Raw genomic sequence first — 15709 nt, forward strand, 5'->3', positions numbered from 1 at the left:
TACGATAGGTGGAGATTAAGTTTTACACCTTGGTTGATTTTTTTATTTTTTTTAAATAAAAATATGTATATATTAATTTGACCAATTTGACAATTTATAGATATATGTCTAGATACTTTGGAATATAAGTTGTTAATTTATATCATGTTTTTTTTTTTGGATTTAAAGGAAGGGGATACTCCATAATTTATGTCATGTTGATTTGAAAAATAAGTTGACAATCAAACATATATTTTGGCCAACTACTCGAAAAAAGTAAACCCGACTCACGATGTGTATGTGTATATGAATGATGACATTAATTGCTATTGTCAAAATGAGAAGGCGGGAAAAAAACTTCGCCCACCTTGGGGCTCAAACCCAAGACCACAAGGTTAAGAGCCTTGCGCTCTACCAACTGAGCTAGACGGGCCTTGAAATTTTATCAAACACAAAAGTTAATGGCTATTTTAAAAAAACATATATTTTGCATATATTAATATGTTGTCGAGCAACACCTTAATATTCGGCAAATTATGCCCTGGACCCGTGTCCACAATGAATTGTGGACACGGGCCCAAAACGACGTCGTTTTTAAAAAAAAAAAACGCGTCATTTAGTTAAGAAAAAAAAAATTGCGCGTGTTTTGCCGTTAACGGCGTTATTGCCGTTATGAATGTACAGTTATGCAATTATGAAATTATGAATACAGAGCTCTAACATTATGAACATATAGTGATAAAATTATGACCATGGAGCTTTAAAATTGTGAATATAGAGCTTCGAAGATTATGAATGTACAGTTATGGAGTTATGAATCTACAGTTATGGAGTTATAAATCTACAGTTATGGAATTATGAATGTACAAGTATTGATCGAATTATGAACAAAGAGCTCTGACATTATGAACTTACAATTATGAACATATAGTGATAAAATTATGAACATAGAGCTCTAAAATTGTGAACATAGAGCTTCGAAAATTATGAATGTACAATTATGGAGTTATGAATGTACAGTTATGGAGTTATGCATGTACAATTATGGAGTTATGAATGTACAATTATAGAGTTATGAACGTACAGTTATGGAGTTATGAATGTACAGTTATTAACATATAGTAATAAAATTATGAACATATACTCCTATAACGAAGCGGTCTGAAATTAAAAAAAAAAAAAAAAAAAAGATAACAGTGCCTAACTGCATGCTGGACACGGGTCCATAGCATAACGGTTGTTAATATTCTTTATATATTTTCTATCTTAATTAAAGACAAATTCTTTTTACACATTTTATTTACAATTTACTAAAAGGAAAATCAATCTTTTTGTACCAAAACCATAGAGGATAGTGTATGCCAACCCAAACTACTTAATAAATTCTATCCTCCATTCCTCCCCATCCACTCCATTAAATACCTAAATTTATATTTATATAACCCCAATTTTGAATATGTTCATGGTTAGCAAATGCACCACTCACGGGATTTCAAAGAATATGTACTTTGAATTAATCACGAGCTTGAGTTCAGCTTCTGTGAAATGAATATTGTATGTTAATTCATCAAAAACGTTAATCCAAATTAAAAAGACTTAAATCGTTTAAACATGATGTCAAAAATAGTTACTCTTAAATAGTAATAACCGATCGTGGCTCTACATGCTATTATTGTATCTAAGATATCTTTGTATATTAATTATTTCACAAATTAGTTAAAGGCGTAATTAACAGAAATACAGATTTTTTTTTTTATTAGTATGGACTTATGGTGTTAAACATTAGATGCGATTTAACAAATTAATACTTTTATACAATAAATAAAATATTTTAAATTAATTAATCCAAAATAGCAATTAATGTTGTTTGCAAAATGCAAAATCTCTTACCCCAAGAGTTTCCATACTTCGACCGATTCAATAGGATGATAGGGAGGTAAATCGACCTCTTAAATGAGAAATGAGAGGATCAATATTGATGTGATAAATTCTACCGGGTATATGCATTAGTATTGTGTTGTATGTTTTTAAGTGGGCGAGACAAGGATTGAGAATCCTGGAGTCGGAAGTTCCCGAGCTCGATAGTATAGCAGTGTGAGAATTGCCAAAACGTCCCTCATGCACTCGGCGGCCCTATAGGCCTATGGAAGAGAATGCATGTGTAGGAATATATCTGATTAGCCATTCACTCATGTGTGTGCTCGGGGTCTTATCCAGATAGCTAGGTCGGGGCCGAGCACAAAAAGGTGAAGACATAGACCCTCGCCTCGCGCCGTAATTTGCATCCGATCAAACATACTTTCACACAAAGAGTCAACAACGCCTCCACTGAGACTCAATCTCATGACCTCCCACATGAGAAATGTCACTACATGTCATCTGTGCACAAGGTGCTAACTTCCTATTAAATATTTAGTTTGTATAAAATTATAAAAACTGAGCTATCTGTGCGAGCAAAGTAAGTGTATTTTAATGTGACAAGAAGGCATAATTCGGTTTGAGAATCAAATATGATATAAATATGCGGATTGACTTTGAGGGAGCAGCAAGTACAGTGTGTGTGAGAGAGCATCTGCAGAGTTGGGACAATCGCACACGTGAACAACAACATAGATACATCGTATACGCATATATACTACTTTTACTGTACTGTTATAGATTTCAGTATTTCTTTTTGGGTAGCCCAAATTGCCCAACACAATTTTGTTTTTGTTTATGCTAATAATTATACCAAGAAGAGTACTTGGTCCAAGTCAAATCTGCTACTCCCTCCCTCCTTCCCTCTCCTCCGCCATCGACGGCTGCTCTGACTCTCTCTCTCCGGCGCTTCTCAATCGGAAAAGCTCAAGCTCACGCTCAGCTCCGAGGCTCGGAATTCGATCGGTTTCGGGTAGGGTTTTTCCTCTTCGTTTCTCACTTCTCTGCTGTTTCTTCTTCTGAATTCACTTTGGGGTCGCAGTTTCTACGCCTGTGTTCTAGCTAAGGGAGATGAAATAAGATGAAAACACGCAATTGATTTTCGGTTTTTATCTGCTTTCCTTAGCTTTTTAGTAGTTCTAGGTTATTTGTGTCAACATCTCATTTCACGAATTCACGATCGTATTTTTCTTTTTTTATACTTTCTCCTACCTATTTTTGTTTAGTTTCTTTGGGGGACTGTTTTCAATTTTGCTTGGTATGAATTATGATGTCTGTCGTTCTGTCACCTTGTCTGTGATGTGTGTGTGTAAGCTGATTATGAGAGTTTGGTGTCTCAGGTTTAATGGGTACGCCCATGGAAGAGGGCGTAGATGAAGGCTCGCTTGGAAAATTGCAGCCGAAACGGGAGCCTAACACTGGCTCTCTTGAATCGGAGACAGAACACAAAGTGAGTGATGAACTGGTGACAGCTGAGGGGGTTTCTGGTAAGGTGCAGAAGAGATTGAGCCCTAATGTTAAGGCAGAAGCATCTGAATCAAGTGAAAGGAAAGATGGGGTTCCTGATAAGTGTGAAACTGTGCCAAGTGATATGCAGCGAAGACAGGGTGTTGTTAATGGGAGTTCTGCATCGTCACAGTCGGAGAAGGAAAAAAGTTCTCATTCTGGGATTCAAGTGAAAGATGGAGAGGAAGTTCAGCAGAAACAGGGCGTAGGGAGTGACACTGATGCTGCTTCACAGTTTAGCCAAGTTTCTATTGTACCAAAGAAGGAGTCTGATTCTGATGGCACTGGGCATGAACAGAGTAACGATGAAAAAATTCGTGGGTCAGAAACCCTTGCTCTCTCTGTAATTCCTGAAAAGAATTCAGATAATCCACAGCAATTACAAATTCAGAGCATGGAGGTCCTTGCTACTCATTCTAATCAAGCAAGAGTGACTTATGTCAAACCACATGAAAAAGGTTTAGATAAATTGCAGCCTAGGAGGAACCCTGAAATTGGTGCCCACACACCACAATTTGATCAAAGAAGTGCTCCTTCAAAAGCCCCTGAAAAACCATCAGAAGATGGTTACAACTGGAGAAAGTATGGACAGAAGCTTGTTAGAGGAAATGAATTTATTCGGAGTTATTATAAATGTACTCACACTAATTGCACGGCAAAGAGGCAAGTTGAGAGATCTCAAGATGGTCATATCACAGAAATTAACTACATTGGAAACCATGAACATCCTAAACCTCAAAATAGCCCTCAGATATCTGCTCCGACTATTCTCCCTATCCAAATGAGAAGACCAGACTTGCCTATCATGACTCCTTCTGAAGGTAATCCAAGTTTGCTGAGTAGATTTTGTGCCTTTTTGACTGATGTTGAGTTAGGAATTTTACTTATACACATAGCATTCTCTTGGGTGAAGGTACGCAATCTGTTACACAGGGGGAAAAGTGCGAAACTCCTGAGCCAAAACAGATTACATCACCAGTAGGTGTTGCTTCGGCTGATATAGGTGCAAGGGATTCAGTCCTCCAGTCACATAATTTGCGAGATGAGGATGATCACTGTGGTGGTCCGGATTCAAAAAAGCAGTATGTCAAACCCACTAGTTTCTTTTCTCTTTTTTCCTGTTTTTTACCCTTTGAGTTCTGGTGTACAGCCACTGTCTACTAATACATTTCGAACTGTTAACTGCCTATTCAATAGGAAGAAATGCCTTTCTAGTTCTGATGACAATAAGCCTCATGGTGAGCCCAGGCATGTTGTTCAGACTATGAGTGAGGTGGATATAGTGAATGATGGCTACCGCTGGCGCAAGTATGGACAGAAATTAGTAAAAGGAAACCCAAACCCCAGGTAAATATAGTTCTTTTGGTGGAAGAATCTTTTAAGTAATTTCATATTCATAGCTTGTTTTACATTTTTCTGAAATTTGTGTGTGATTAGGTCTTCCCACTTAGTCGATTGTATAGCTGTTGTCCTATTTTGCAGCTAAAGATGCCATCTGGGAGCAAATGTTGGAAAGTTAATTAATTCCTAACCAAAAAGATAATTGTCCCTTCTTTCCCATTTTCTTATTTGAGTTTCCTGTATTTGATTAGTTGCATTGTGATTGCAATAATATAATAGGTATTAAGGCATCTAAGAAGTTAAGCTTGCAACTACATGCTTATATGCCTGAACCTCTGGACTCTAATTTCATGTGGTATATTTTACTTCTATGAGTTATCGTTTGGTACTTTGGTAGTCATCTCCTTGTCTCCTAGTAGTCTCATGGAGATATAAAAAGTTACCTTTATCTGAATTCTTTGTCTAACCTGTGGTTTATAAGCTAATGGATTCCAAGCATTGATTGGTAAACTATGTGCTATTTGCATGTGTATTAGTGAGCTTTTAGTACTTTCTCCCTTTTTCTTTCTTTTCAAAGTATGAAGAAACTAATGTGTCTATGGATGGATGATATAGAGAACATGTATCTTGTGTTTACTGACTGTGACCTGAAGTGAATAATCATAAGCAAGATAACTACATAAGAGTCTCTTCAGGGTGTACCCATGATTGGCATTCTCACAGAATGGTGAAAGTGTTAAACCTGTGTATCTGATTGCAGTAGTTGCAAAATTTTGCTTTTATAGGTTTTGAGGTTCGAGCACATTTTTGTTTGTTTGTTTTTTTTTTTTTACCTCGAGGAAAATTATAGGAATTGGGAAAGGAGGGAGGTGAGAAAAAAGAGAAAGAAAGTGAGAAACACACATACAGAGGTGTGTACAGTGAGGCAAAATCAACTGGAAAGACATGGATGGAGATAATCTGGTGATAAGCTGTGGAGGTTGACCCACAAGTGTGACAGAGGGCAGTGGGGTGGGGGGGGGGGGGGTTGGGGGTGGAACTAAGGAGTGAAGAGTGAAAACTAACAGTTGGGAATTCATGCAATTTACATCAATGCCAACATAAATAATCATATTATAATGCAAATTATATAGAAAATCAATTGGTTGGTTAGAAAATACTCAAAATAGTATTATTTTACACAGCAAATAGAAAATCAATTGGGTTGGTTAGAAAACAGTATATTTTAAACAGGAGTCAAACCAATTCTTTAATTCCCAAAACAGCCAATCTTGGTGTGCTTGACTATCGTCATCTTGGTTCAATCTTCTCTCTGAAAATTTTGACTATCCCAGACTTCTCTTCCATTTCTTATTCAGAGAGCTACCTTCCATGTTGCATATATTTTGCTCTCTCATACATGCGGCACTATCTGTTGCTTAGCTACCTGTTTGATGATACATATCTAAAATGCCGAGCTACATGTTTGATAATTATTTAACATTGTTGAAGTTGTTAATTACTCTGTAGTAGACAAGTTTGATAAATGATGATATTAGTTATGCCACTCAAATTGCCTAAGAAAACAACTGGTTAAACACCCCCCCCCCCCACCCACCCAATGAAGGAGTATTACAACTGGAGCTTTTCTTTATGTCAAATATGGAGTACTTGATTTTCTGTGGCCTTTCTACTTTTCGTATTTCAGAAACATTTAATCCTCTCTAATTTAAACTCTCAATTTTCTAGGAGCTATTACAGATGCTCAAATGCAGGGTGTCCAGTGAAGAAACACGTCGAGAGGGCGTCCCATGATCCGAAAGTGGTTATCACAACATACGAAGGGCAGCACGACCACGACATACCACCTTCTAGGACTATTACCCAAAATTCAGGAGAGGGCGATGCCACAAGTGGAGAGTCAAGACCCGAATCAGGTGAAAACAAACATGTGGGCCTCGATATGGTTGTTCACATTGGTGCTAATTGAAGATGGAATACCTATGCTGAATTAGAGCATCGCGCTGAGGTTTATGATCACGATTGCCCGATCATTATGGTCCATAGATTTAACTGCTTAGTTTGTGACAGGGTGTGGAAAAAGCTCATATTCATTGTACAAATTATATTATTGACCAACCAAATGTAGATTGTCATAAATATCTAATCTTGATACCTCATCTTACTGGCTGGCTTATTGAATTGAGCTTGTATGTATTCTACATGCATCAACATGGTGTTCTGATTCTACCATTGCTATTCTGCTAATCCCTCAGCTCTTCATATCAGTGAGAGATGAGTCCACATTACCTGCTGCAGGTAACCTACAAGAATGAAGGAAATACTACCCCACTTATTTTTCCTTACCTCATTTTGACAAGCATATAGTTTGTCTTTACTTCTATTCTCTAGTTTCTTGAAAGTGTAATGGGTAAACTTTGTCTTGTGATTTCTATTCTCTAATTTTTCAAAAGTGTGCATTGGGTAAATCCTGTTTTAGAATTCTAGCCGGTAAAGGACTAAGAATGTAAATCAACCTAAGTTAGTAAGTTGTCTTATAACTGGTTGACTTGTACAAAAAAAGTGATAAACCAGCCTAAGTTGTGCATTGTTGAACGATTGAAACGAAGAAGACCAATAAACTACTCAAGAGTCAAATTTAACCAATTTAAACCTTCTTGTTAGCGTGCGAGGAATCATCTTGTTACCGCAGATTGTTTTAATGTTGGACTTTCCTTTTAGGTGAAACCCCTAACTGTAGGAGGCACCTTTAAACCCGTACCACGAGAGGAGGTTTGAACTCCCGACCTCTCTTAAGGTCAACAAGAGTACACAGTCACTCACGCCAGCCAAGCTGGTTATACAAAGTATTAATTTACATACAAATCACTGTATTATTTGGTAATCCCAACATTCCAACTATTACTGACTGGCTTTTAGCTATTACAGAAGTAAAAAGATAATACAGAGAGAACTAGAGGTTCCATCTTTCTTTGCTATTTTACATTGGAAAGAGAACAGTACTACTCACTTCCAAGCACAGGAAGCAACCAAATCTCTATTCCTCCAGCCAAGATAAAGGGCTCCATCTCTTTCTTCCAGCCTATATTCCTCAGAGTAGTTTTCCAACAGTGTTTTGATTGTACCATTCACCAAAGAACTCAAAGGGTATGGACTAAAACCAGCCATTCTGAACCGCGACTTCCACTTATCAAGAAGCTCATGCCTCTTCACCCTCTCAGTTCCCTCGCACGCTATTATGTTGACAACATCTCTCGCCAGGCAATGCTGCTCCACGTTGATGCGCTGTTTGTGGTTCCTCGGAAGGGTCATATCCAGAGACTCAAACATCGCGCTGTAATAGTCCAAGGCTTCGAGGAACCGAGGGTAGAAAGCAGCAGTGTTGGATTGAGATTCATGCTCAACGAGAGTAACTACCTTGGGGTTCTGGCTCTTAACTAGCCTAAGTAGCTGGTCCCGGTGATTATCTGGCGTATGGTGTAGCATGAAAGCGAAGTTCACAGCCAGTGGTTCCCCGGGTTGAATTCCCAGGTTTTCGAGTTGAAGAACTGTGCAGCCTGGCATGGTGGCAGCGTGGAACTGGAAAGGCACTTTGAAGGACTCCGCGAGTTTAGATAGATTCCTCCCCACGATGCTTAGTCCTCCCCTGCGGGCATAAGCCGATGTGGAATCGTCTATTCCCGTTATTCGAATCTCGGGTGGCCCTCCTGGCCTAGCAGCAAAAGCTTGGATTAGAGTCACCCACTGGCTGCCTTGCCCGATTTGGAAATCGATAATGTGAACTCTTTTCTCGTCTTTCATTGCTTCTGCAATCGCGCCATTAGCTGCCATGTACCCGAATTTGAAGTAAGGGCAAACCTCGTTCAGGATATGCATAGAAGAAAGCAGCTCGAAGCTCGATGGTTTCTTGCATCTCGGGGATTTAACAGCCAACCGGGCAACAAGCCCTTCTAACATGTATGCTCCTAGCCGCTGAATTGGCTCCCCCGACACAGATACCATTTGGCATAGCTCGGGCATTAGCGATTCCGCTGTCGAGAAATCGTTATCCGACACTGCTTTCGCACAGGCAACGAGGAGCTGTTTCAAGTCCCCTCGGGGAATGGCCACAATCATTTGCTCCCAGCTGTCTATTTCTGGGGAAACTAAGGCATTTGCATAACTATCCACAATATCCGAACCAGGTCCAAGCATTACGCTTTCCAATTCCCTTAACTTGTCTTTGATATCAAGATCACTCACCTCGTCCCCAAATGGGTACGGGTGAGATTCTTGTTGGGAAACAGAACTCCCATTCGGCGAGAAACTCACAGTTGACGATGAGTTGTGAAGGCCGTGAGCCCAACTCATCAAGGAAAACTCGGTGTAATAACTGACACAATGAGGATGAATGGCGTGATTACCTCCATTGTTAGTAAAGCTCGGCTGGTGGTCTAAATTCTGAATTTGAGGCAGACAATAGGTCTCCGCCTTTTGTACAGGCTGATAGTACATTGCATTCGACATGAAATCCCGAAGGCTCAAACTTGCTCTTACCCTCTTACCTCTATGGCTCTTTGCTAGGTTCTTGACAAGCTCAAGTAGTCATAAGTTGTGTGATAAGCAACAAATTATGCAGAACCGACATTTAAAGCTACAAACTTTAGAAACATCTGCAGGAAACAGACAACATTGTTAAGTTAATCCAACAATTCAGATTGCCTCTTGCTGTTGTTTAGATACATGATCATCAGAATTTTCTATGGAGATGTAATCCAAAAAAGTTTAACTCCCAACTTGGGCATAAACATTTTGGTCCAATCATTAAGAACATGATACTGTAGAAACTTCAAATAATTAACTATCCATCTATCCCTCTTAATGATATAATGAGTGGAATTGAAAGTCACCCCACATTTAGCAGATCCCATTGTTTAAAAAGTTTTAAAAAATATTATAATCCCACAGACCACAGTGATCAACAACTTAGCCCAAAAGGCAAAATCCCTCCTCAAGGGCCCACACCCAACCTAACAATATGGAGGGCAAATCACGGTGACTCAGCAGCCCCACCACATTAGTTATAACTCCCGCACTGTGGCCTTCCTACAATCTATGGGCAAATTATTCTGTGGACCCGAGTCCACCTTGCAAGGTGGACCTGGGTCCAAAATACACAAATTTTCATACAAAATGTTCACAATTTTGTAAAAGATAAATTGTGAACATTCAGTATATAAATTGTGTATTTCTGACCCGAGTCCACCTTGTAAGCGGGACCCAGGTCCATGGTATAACAACTCCAATCTACCACTTGTGCATATAATCTAACATCTGGATACCAACTGAGCTGTTCGTGTGGATAAACAAGTGAGAGAGAAGATAGTTGACAGTTTTCTCCTCAAAATCCACCATGTTTATGTTTTTTGTGCATAAACATCCTAGTACTATCTCACCCAAGCATGCTTAAATTCAAGAATTGTGTACTCAATAGAGCAGAGAGAGCAAGTGGAAGCATAAAAATCCAACCTTTGGAAGATGATGAACAACCCATTTTCGAAGGAATCAGAAAAACCCAAAACAAGGACAAAGTAAACCCAGAATTGAAACAAAATCAGAGAAAACATTCAGCGGAGTAAAAGAGGGAAAACTCAAAGGTGAAAAGATTATAGAACAATAGAATCATATATAATATAACAACTGAGAATGCAAAGAACAAAGTAGGAAGCAGCTAGGAAGTGTCATCATATGAAGCAGGTGGTGGCACACAAACCTTGAAGTGAAGAAATCCATCGTCTTCCTATGCTTTTGTCTTACTCTCTTCATTTACACTCAGTGACTCAGCACAAGAAGGAGAGAACACAGAGAAAGAGACCCTTTGATAGGAATATAAAACTCTGAATTATATTAAGAGATTTTGTTAAGAAAGGTCACTTAAACTTGGTGAAAACTACAAGAATGCCACATGCGTTTTGATTACTACTTTACTAGTGAGTTTTTTTTTTTTTTTTTTTTTTTTTTTTTTTTTTTAATGGAGTTAATTACCAGTTTGGTCTCTCGACTAGATTTTACTAATCTGGTTCTCGACTTTTAAAATTTTTCAATTTAGTCCCTGACTATATTTTTTATTCGAAATGGTCCTAGCCGTTAGATGTCCGTTAACTCGGGACCAAATTGGTAATTTTGCTATAGTCAAGAGACCATTTCAGCAATTAACTTTCAGAGAAAATGGTGCATGCGATGATTAAAATGGTCCCTCGACTATGAAAAATTACCAACTTGGTCCCAAGTTAACGAACGCCTAACGGTTAGGACCATTTCAGGTAAAAAAAAGCATAGTCTGGGACTAAATTGAGAAATTTTGAAAGTCGAGGACCAGATTAGTGAAATCTTAATAGTCAAGGGACCAAATCGATAATTAACTCTTTTTTTTTTTTTTTTTGAAATAACTAGTGAGATTTTATTGTTGTTGTTGTTATTGTTGTTGTTTTTGTTGTTGTTGTGTAAATGGAGATAATTACTTTGAAATGTCTAAAATATTCTTAAATATAATGGAGCACAAAGAGTCATTGTCCTCACTGGAGTTCGAACCTGTTATTTCAAAAATTATGTCACTCGACCACAAGGTTTTTAGCATATTATATGAAGTATAATTTAGTATTAGTAGATAGATTTTTTTTAATTATATTAAATTCAAAAAGTTACTAGATAATAATCTAACATACAAGATTAAACTTACATTTTTAAATTGTAATTTTACTTAATTAATTTATTTAGTGAATGTGGATCATGTAGAAATAAGTTATTATAATGGAGTTTGGTTGAAGTGACTTCAACCCATAAAAGTGGCCTTCAAATTGCATCCCAATCCTTGATTCCATCCAAACAAATCATCCTAGCTAGCAGCATGTCAAATTGGAAAATGACTCAAAATTCAAATTTGACTTTATGCCCTATTTCTAATTCCAATTGGGAATATAATACACACAATAAATTTTCAACAAAGAACTTTTTGATTAGTGTTCTTTTAAACAATAATTATAATATTGTTGATCTATGGATATTGATAGAGTGAAACGTATAGCGATAAATGAAATGAAGTGTGTTTGAGTTGTTACAGAGAAAAGTCCCCTAATGATGTGAAGTCGATGACCTTTTTATATGAAGGGTTAAAAAAAAAATGATCTATGTGGTGAAAACGTCTACATTATAATTTGTCTTTTAACCCCTAAGTGGGTTTATTCACAGGCATTTCTTATTTAGATTTTGAACTCCTAATTAAGCCATATTTGACCATGAATTTGACACATATTAAACACTTTTGATTATATTTTTTTTTTTTTTGAAAGTTGATTATATAATTAAATTATATACATACAAATAATAATACCAAGGAACTCACAATAAACTAGTATTCTTCTTTAAAAAATAAAAATAAAAGGACGGAGAAAATTTAAGAAGAAAAACAAATAACTAAGTACGTCTAATCATAATTTAAATTAAAGTTTAAGAGGACTAAACCGACCCTCAAAACAAAATATCTTCAAGGCTGGAGGTTGGACAAACATAAATAGACCTCTCAAATCGAAGCACAAACTTTACAAGAGAATCTGCAGTCTTATTATGTTATTTGTAATTTAGAACCTCACAATAAAATATTTTTAAATTTAGTGGAATCCCTACATTGTAGTGTCAATTTGATTAACATTTTTTAGGCAGCAAGTACATCGATTTATTAACTTATATTAATATTAATGTTGTAGTGTTGTACCATCATTACAAGTGACTAGACATATGTGACATGAATTAAAAATCATTTATCATCATCATCAATATTATTGCAACTAATAGTGATTTCATACTATCATATCCTTATTAATAGACTATGTAGTTTAATGATTTATTTATATTAACCTAAAAAAATTAGATATTTTACTGAATTATTATTAGGAAGATGAATTCTAAAAATTATTTTTTAGATTTTCAGTGTTTAGGAATGGGTGAAAATTGAAGTCAATGAAAAATGATTTTCGGTCAAATGGATAATAGTTTGATTTTTCTGAAAAATGACTTTTTTTTTTTTTCAGGGGTGGGTGGAGGAGTCATTTTTCAGATCCAACTGCTTCTTCTTCCTGGCTACTTCCTCGGCTTTCTTCTACCATCCTCTGCTTTCTACCTTGACTGGTTTCCGCCGAAAATCAATACAAATCAGATCGATTTTCGTCGGAAACTAGACAATAGTTAAAATTTTAATTTTACAATTCGGCTAAAAAAGTATACAATTCTGCTTATTTTTCAGAAAATAGACCAAACACGCAAAGATATTTTTTATAATACAACCAAACACTAAAATTTAATTTTTTTTTTCTAAAAAATGACTCTTTTTTAAAAACATTTTCATCGATTTCCCAACACACCCTCTTAAGTTTGAAGTGAAACAATAATGAAATAATTACTGTGTAGATAGACGACAAGAAGAAAAAAAAAAAAAAAGAAGGAGTCGCTGTAAATTGTAATGAGATTAGCTTAATTGAATAATTAAGAATTGAGAAGCCGACAATCAAATATATACGGACCGTGTGATTGATCATTAAACAGACAATCAATCGTATACTAACGTTGCCGGCGGCCGACCACGTGAGACTACTGAGTAGATGATAAAGCTAAGCCGCTAAGAGATGAAACTGACCTTCCAATTTTCTACTTTATGCCAAAGTTAAATCACATTTTGATTCCAATAGTTACAAACAGTGTTGCAAAAATCGCGCCTAGGCACTCGACCTCCTAAGCGACCTAGGCGCCCGCCTAGGCGCTCTACGCGCCCGCCTAGGCGTTCTAGGCGTCCGTCTAGGCGTTTTAGGCGCCCTAGGCGGTCCCCCGGAGCCTAGAGGCCGCCTAACGATATTTTCAACATTAGTCACAAATCAATTTGTTTTACTCTGCTAATACTATTTAATATAATAAATATAGAATTTATTGAATTACTAATAAATGAACATTCAATATACTAAAAATAATATATATTAAAATTTAATATTCTCCTCCACAACATAAGTATTTAGGCAATAGGTATTACTTGATATAATTAAATATAAAATACTTACTTAGACTCTATCATGTAATATCAACACAATTATTGATCATAGTTAGCTAGCTTTGAGTATGCAAATTATATCGTGCACCCGGAAGTCTACCTTACAAACTGCACCCTGATAAAAGTTTATTTATTTTTAATGTATTTATTATATTTTAGAACAGATACTACAATATAATAGAGCCAATAACTTTCAAAAAATTATATTTTAGTATAAATTTATTTTTAACGTATCATAAATTAAAATAAACATGTAATACTCTAAAAATAACCCGATTCATTATGTTATATTGATCTTGATCAATAGTATAATGATTGCTTTGAATCATGGAGTAAAGTATACGGCATTGCTTTAAGTGAACAACAGTGCAAATCCATCCCCTTGGCTATGTCAATGGTACTTGGCATTTGGGAATAAGTCTATAAAAATATTATTAACTCACATCAATAATTTAATGGCACCTTAAAAATGTGTAAAATAAGAATTACGGAGTAATATATTTCATCTGTCTCATTTTATGTGGCTGATTCGACTAATAAGGTTTGATTGAATTTTTTTTTATATATATAATATTAAGTTTAGTATTAGTATATAATATTTATATATTTAGAAACTATATTTAAAATTTAAAATATTATTAAACACAAAAAATTATAAAGAAAATATGCAAAGAAGAAAGAACTAGTTTAACTAATTAATGAATAGTAAATATGATAAGTAAAATGTGATAGTGGGAATAGTAAACTTAAACATTAGTATATAGGGCAACACTCTTAAATACATCTTTTTAAAAAGGTAAAGTTTTATCAATTAATCATGCTTGGGTTAATTATTTATTTTTATTATTAAAAGGTTTAGTCAATTTAAGATATTAGGAAATAGTATATATGCAAAGTACAAAGGCTGCATTAGTCACAATTAGTGTTCCTAGATGATTTGTCAATATTATTAATCTTCTCTCAAAAGGTTGAATTCTCACTCCCAAAGGACCTCCACATTTTGATCTGACAGAGTATTTGAGAGAATGTAAATTACAGAGACTCAATGGCTCAACAGACAATGCTAAATATCGATGCGCACAAGAAATTTACTCACTTTAGTCAGACATACTGAAGATTAATAATATAAAATATAATAAATACATTAAAAATAAATGAACTTATGATACGTTAAAAATAAATTTAGTCTGTCAAATCACCAAAATCTCATTTTTGCTCATTCTTGTTCAACTCTTTCAGATCAAAGTTGATTTATTGTTAAATGTAGTGTCAAAAAATTGATCCCTTTCACAAGTCTCTTCTTTGGTCCAAAATAAAAATAAAATCCTCTCCTCTTTATATATTTGGCTTTTTTTTTTTTTTTTTTTTTTTTTTTTTTTTTTTTTTAATTTTTGGGTACATACAATCTAGAAACAAAGACTATACCAAGAGTAAAGCATGTCATCAGTCTTAAATAGAACTAATAATGAAATTTATAAATAAATTGTTAAAGAAAAGTACATATTTCAATAATCGAAACGCATAATATATGATTAAGTAAATAAAAATAATGTTTATTTTCAAAAAAAAAAAATAATAATAATAATAATGTTTCAAGAGATAATGACAATTGCAAGTCAGGTTGAAATAATGTGAATTTTCAATGCCTTGTTAGGTCTTAGGTGTATATTCGCAAATTATGCCGTGCAACCGTATGCATCATGCATGGTGCACACGATTGCAAAAACGGTATCGTTTTGATTAAAAACGACGCGTCCGACTTAAAAAAAAAAAAAACAGTTTTGATTGTCATTAACAGCATTAAGTTGTGCATAATTTGAATTATATATCCAGAATGAATGAACTATATAGTTCAAATTAATTATGCACAATATAACGCCGTTAACGGCAATC

General features: G+C 35.5%; 2 protein-coding genes and 1 non-coding gene across 4 annotated transcripts; 1 reads left to right on the forward strand and 2 right to left on the reverse strand.

The window, feature by feature from the left end:
* Window positions 1-339: 339 nt before the first annotated feature.
* On the reverse strand, window positions 340-412 carry TRNAK-CUU. Its single transcript has one exon. It is a non-coding gene; the product is annotated as a tRNA-Lys (tRNA).
* A 2251-nt stretch (window positions 413-2663) lies between these two features.
* LOC109156100 (WRKY transcription factor 1-like) lies at window positions 2664-6968 on the forward strand. Its single transcript, XM_019303928.1, has 5 exons — window positions 2664-2869; window positions 3237-4223; window positions 4316-4484; window positions 4600-4749; window positions 6472-6968. Exons 1-5 carry the CDS (start codon window positions 2695-2697, stop codon window positions 6710-6712), a joined length of 1722 nt encoding a protein of 573 aa, XP_019159473.1. The 5' UTR covers window positions 2664-2694; the 3' UTR covers window positions 6713-6968.
* Window positions 6969-7619: 651 nt separating this feature from the next.
* On the reverse strand, window positions 7620-10618 carry LOC109156172 (scarecrow-like transcription factor PAT1). Of its 2 annotated transcripts, none has more exons than XM_019304039.1 (2): window positions 10496-10618; window positions 7620-9395 (listed from the first exon to the last, which is right to left on the reverse strand). In XM_019304039.1, the coding sequence occupies exon 2, from the start codon at window positions 9247-9249 to the stop codon at window positions 7750-7752; it is 1500 nt and encodes a 499-aa protein (XP_019159584.1). In that variant the 5' UTR covers window positions 9250-9395; window positions 10496-10618; the 3' UTR covers window positions 7620-7749. The 2 variants fall into 2 exon arrangements, with proteins under 2 accessions (XP_019159584.1, XP_019159585.1); XM_019304040.1 differs by lacking the exon at window positions 10496-10618 and adding an exon at window positions 10252-10472.
* Window positions 10619-15709: the final 5091 nt, after the last annotated feature.

Source organism: Ipomoea nil, unplaced genomic scaffold (assembly GCF_001879475.1).
Source record: "Ipomoea nil cultivar Tokyo-kokei standard unplaced genomic scaffold, Asagao_1.1 scaffold2704, whole genome shotgun sequence".
Taxonomy (NCBI): Eukaryota; Viridiplantae; Streptophyta; class Magnoliopsida; order Solanales; family Convolvulaceae; genus Ipomoea; species Ipomoea nil.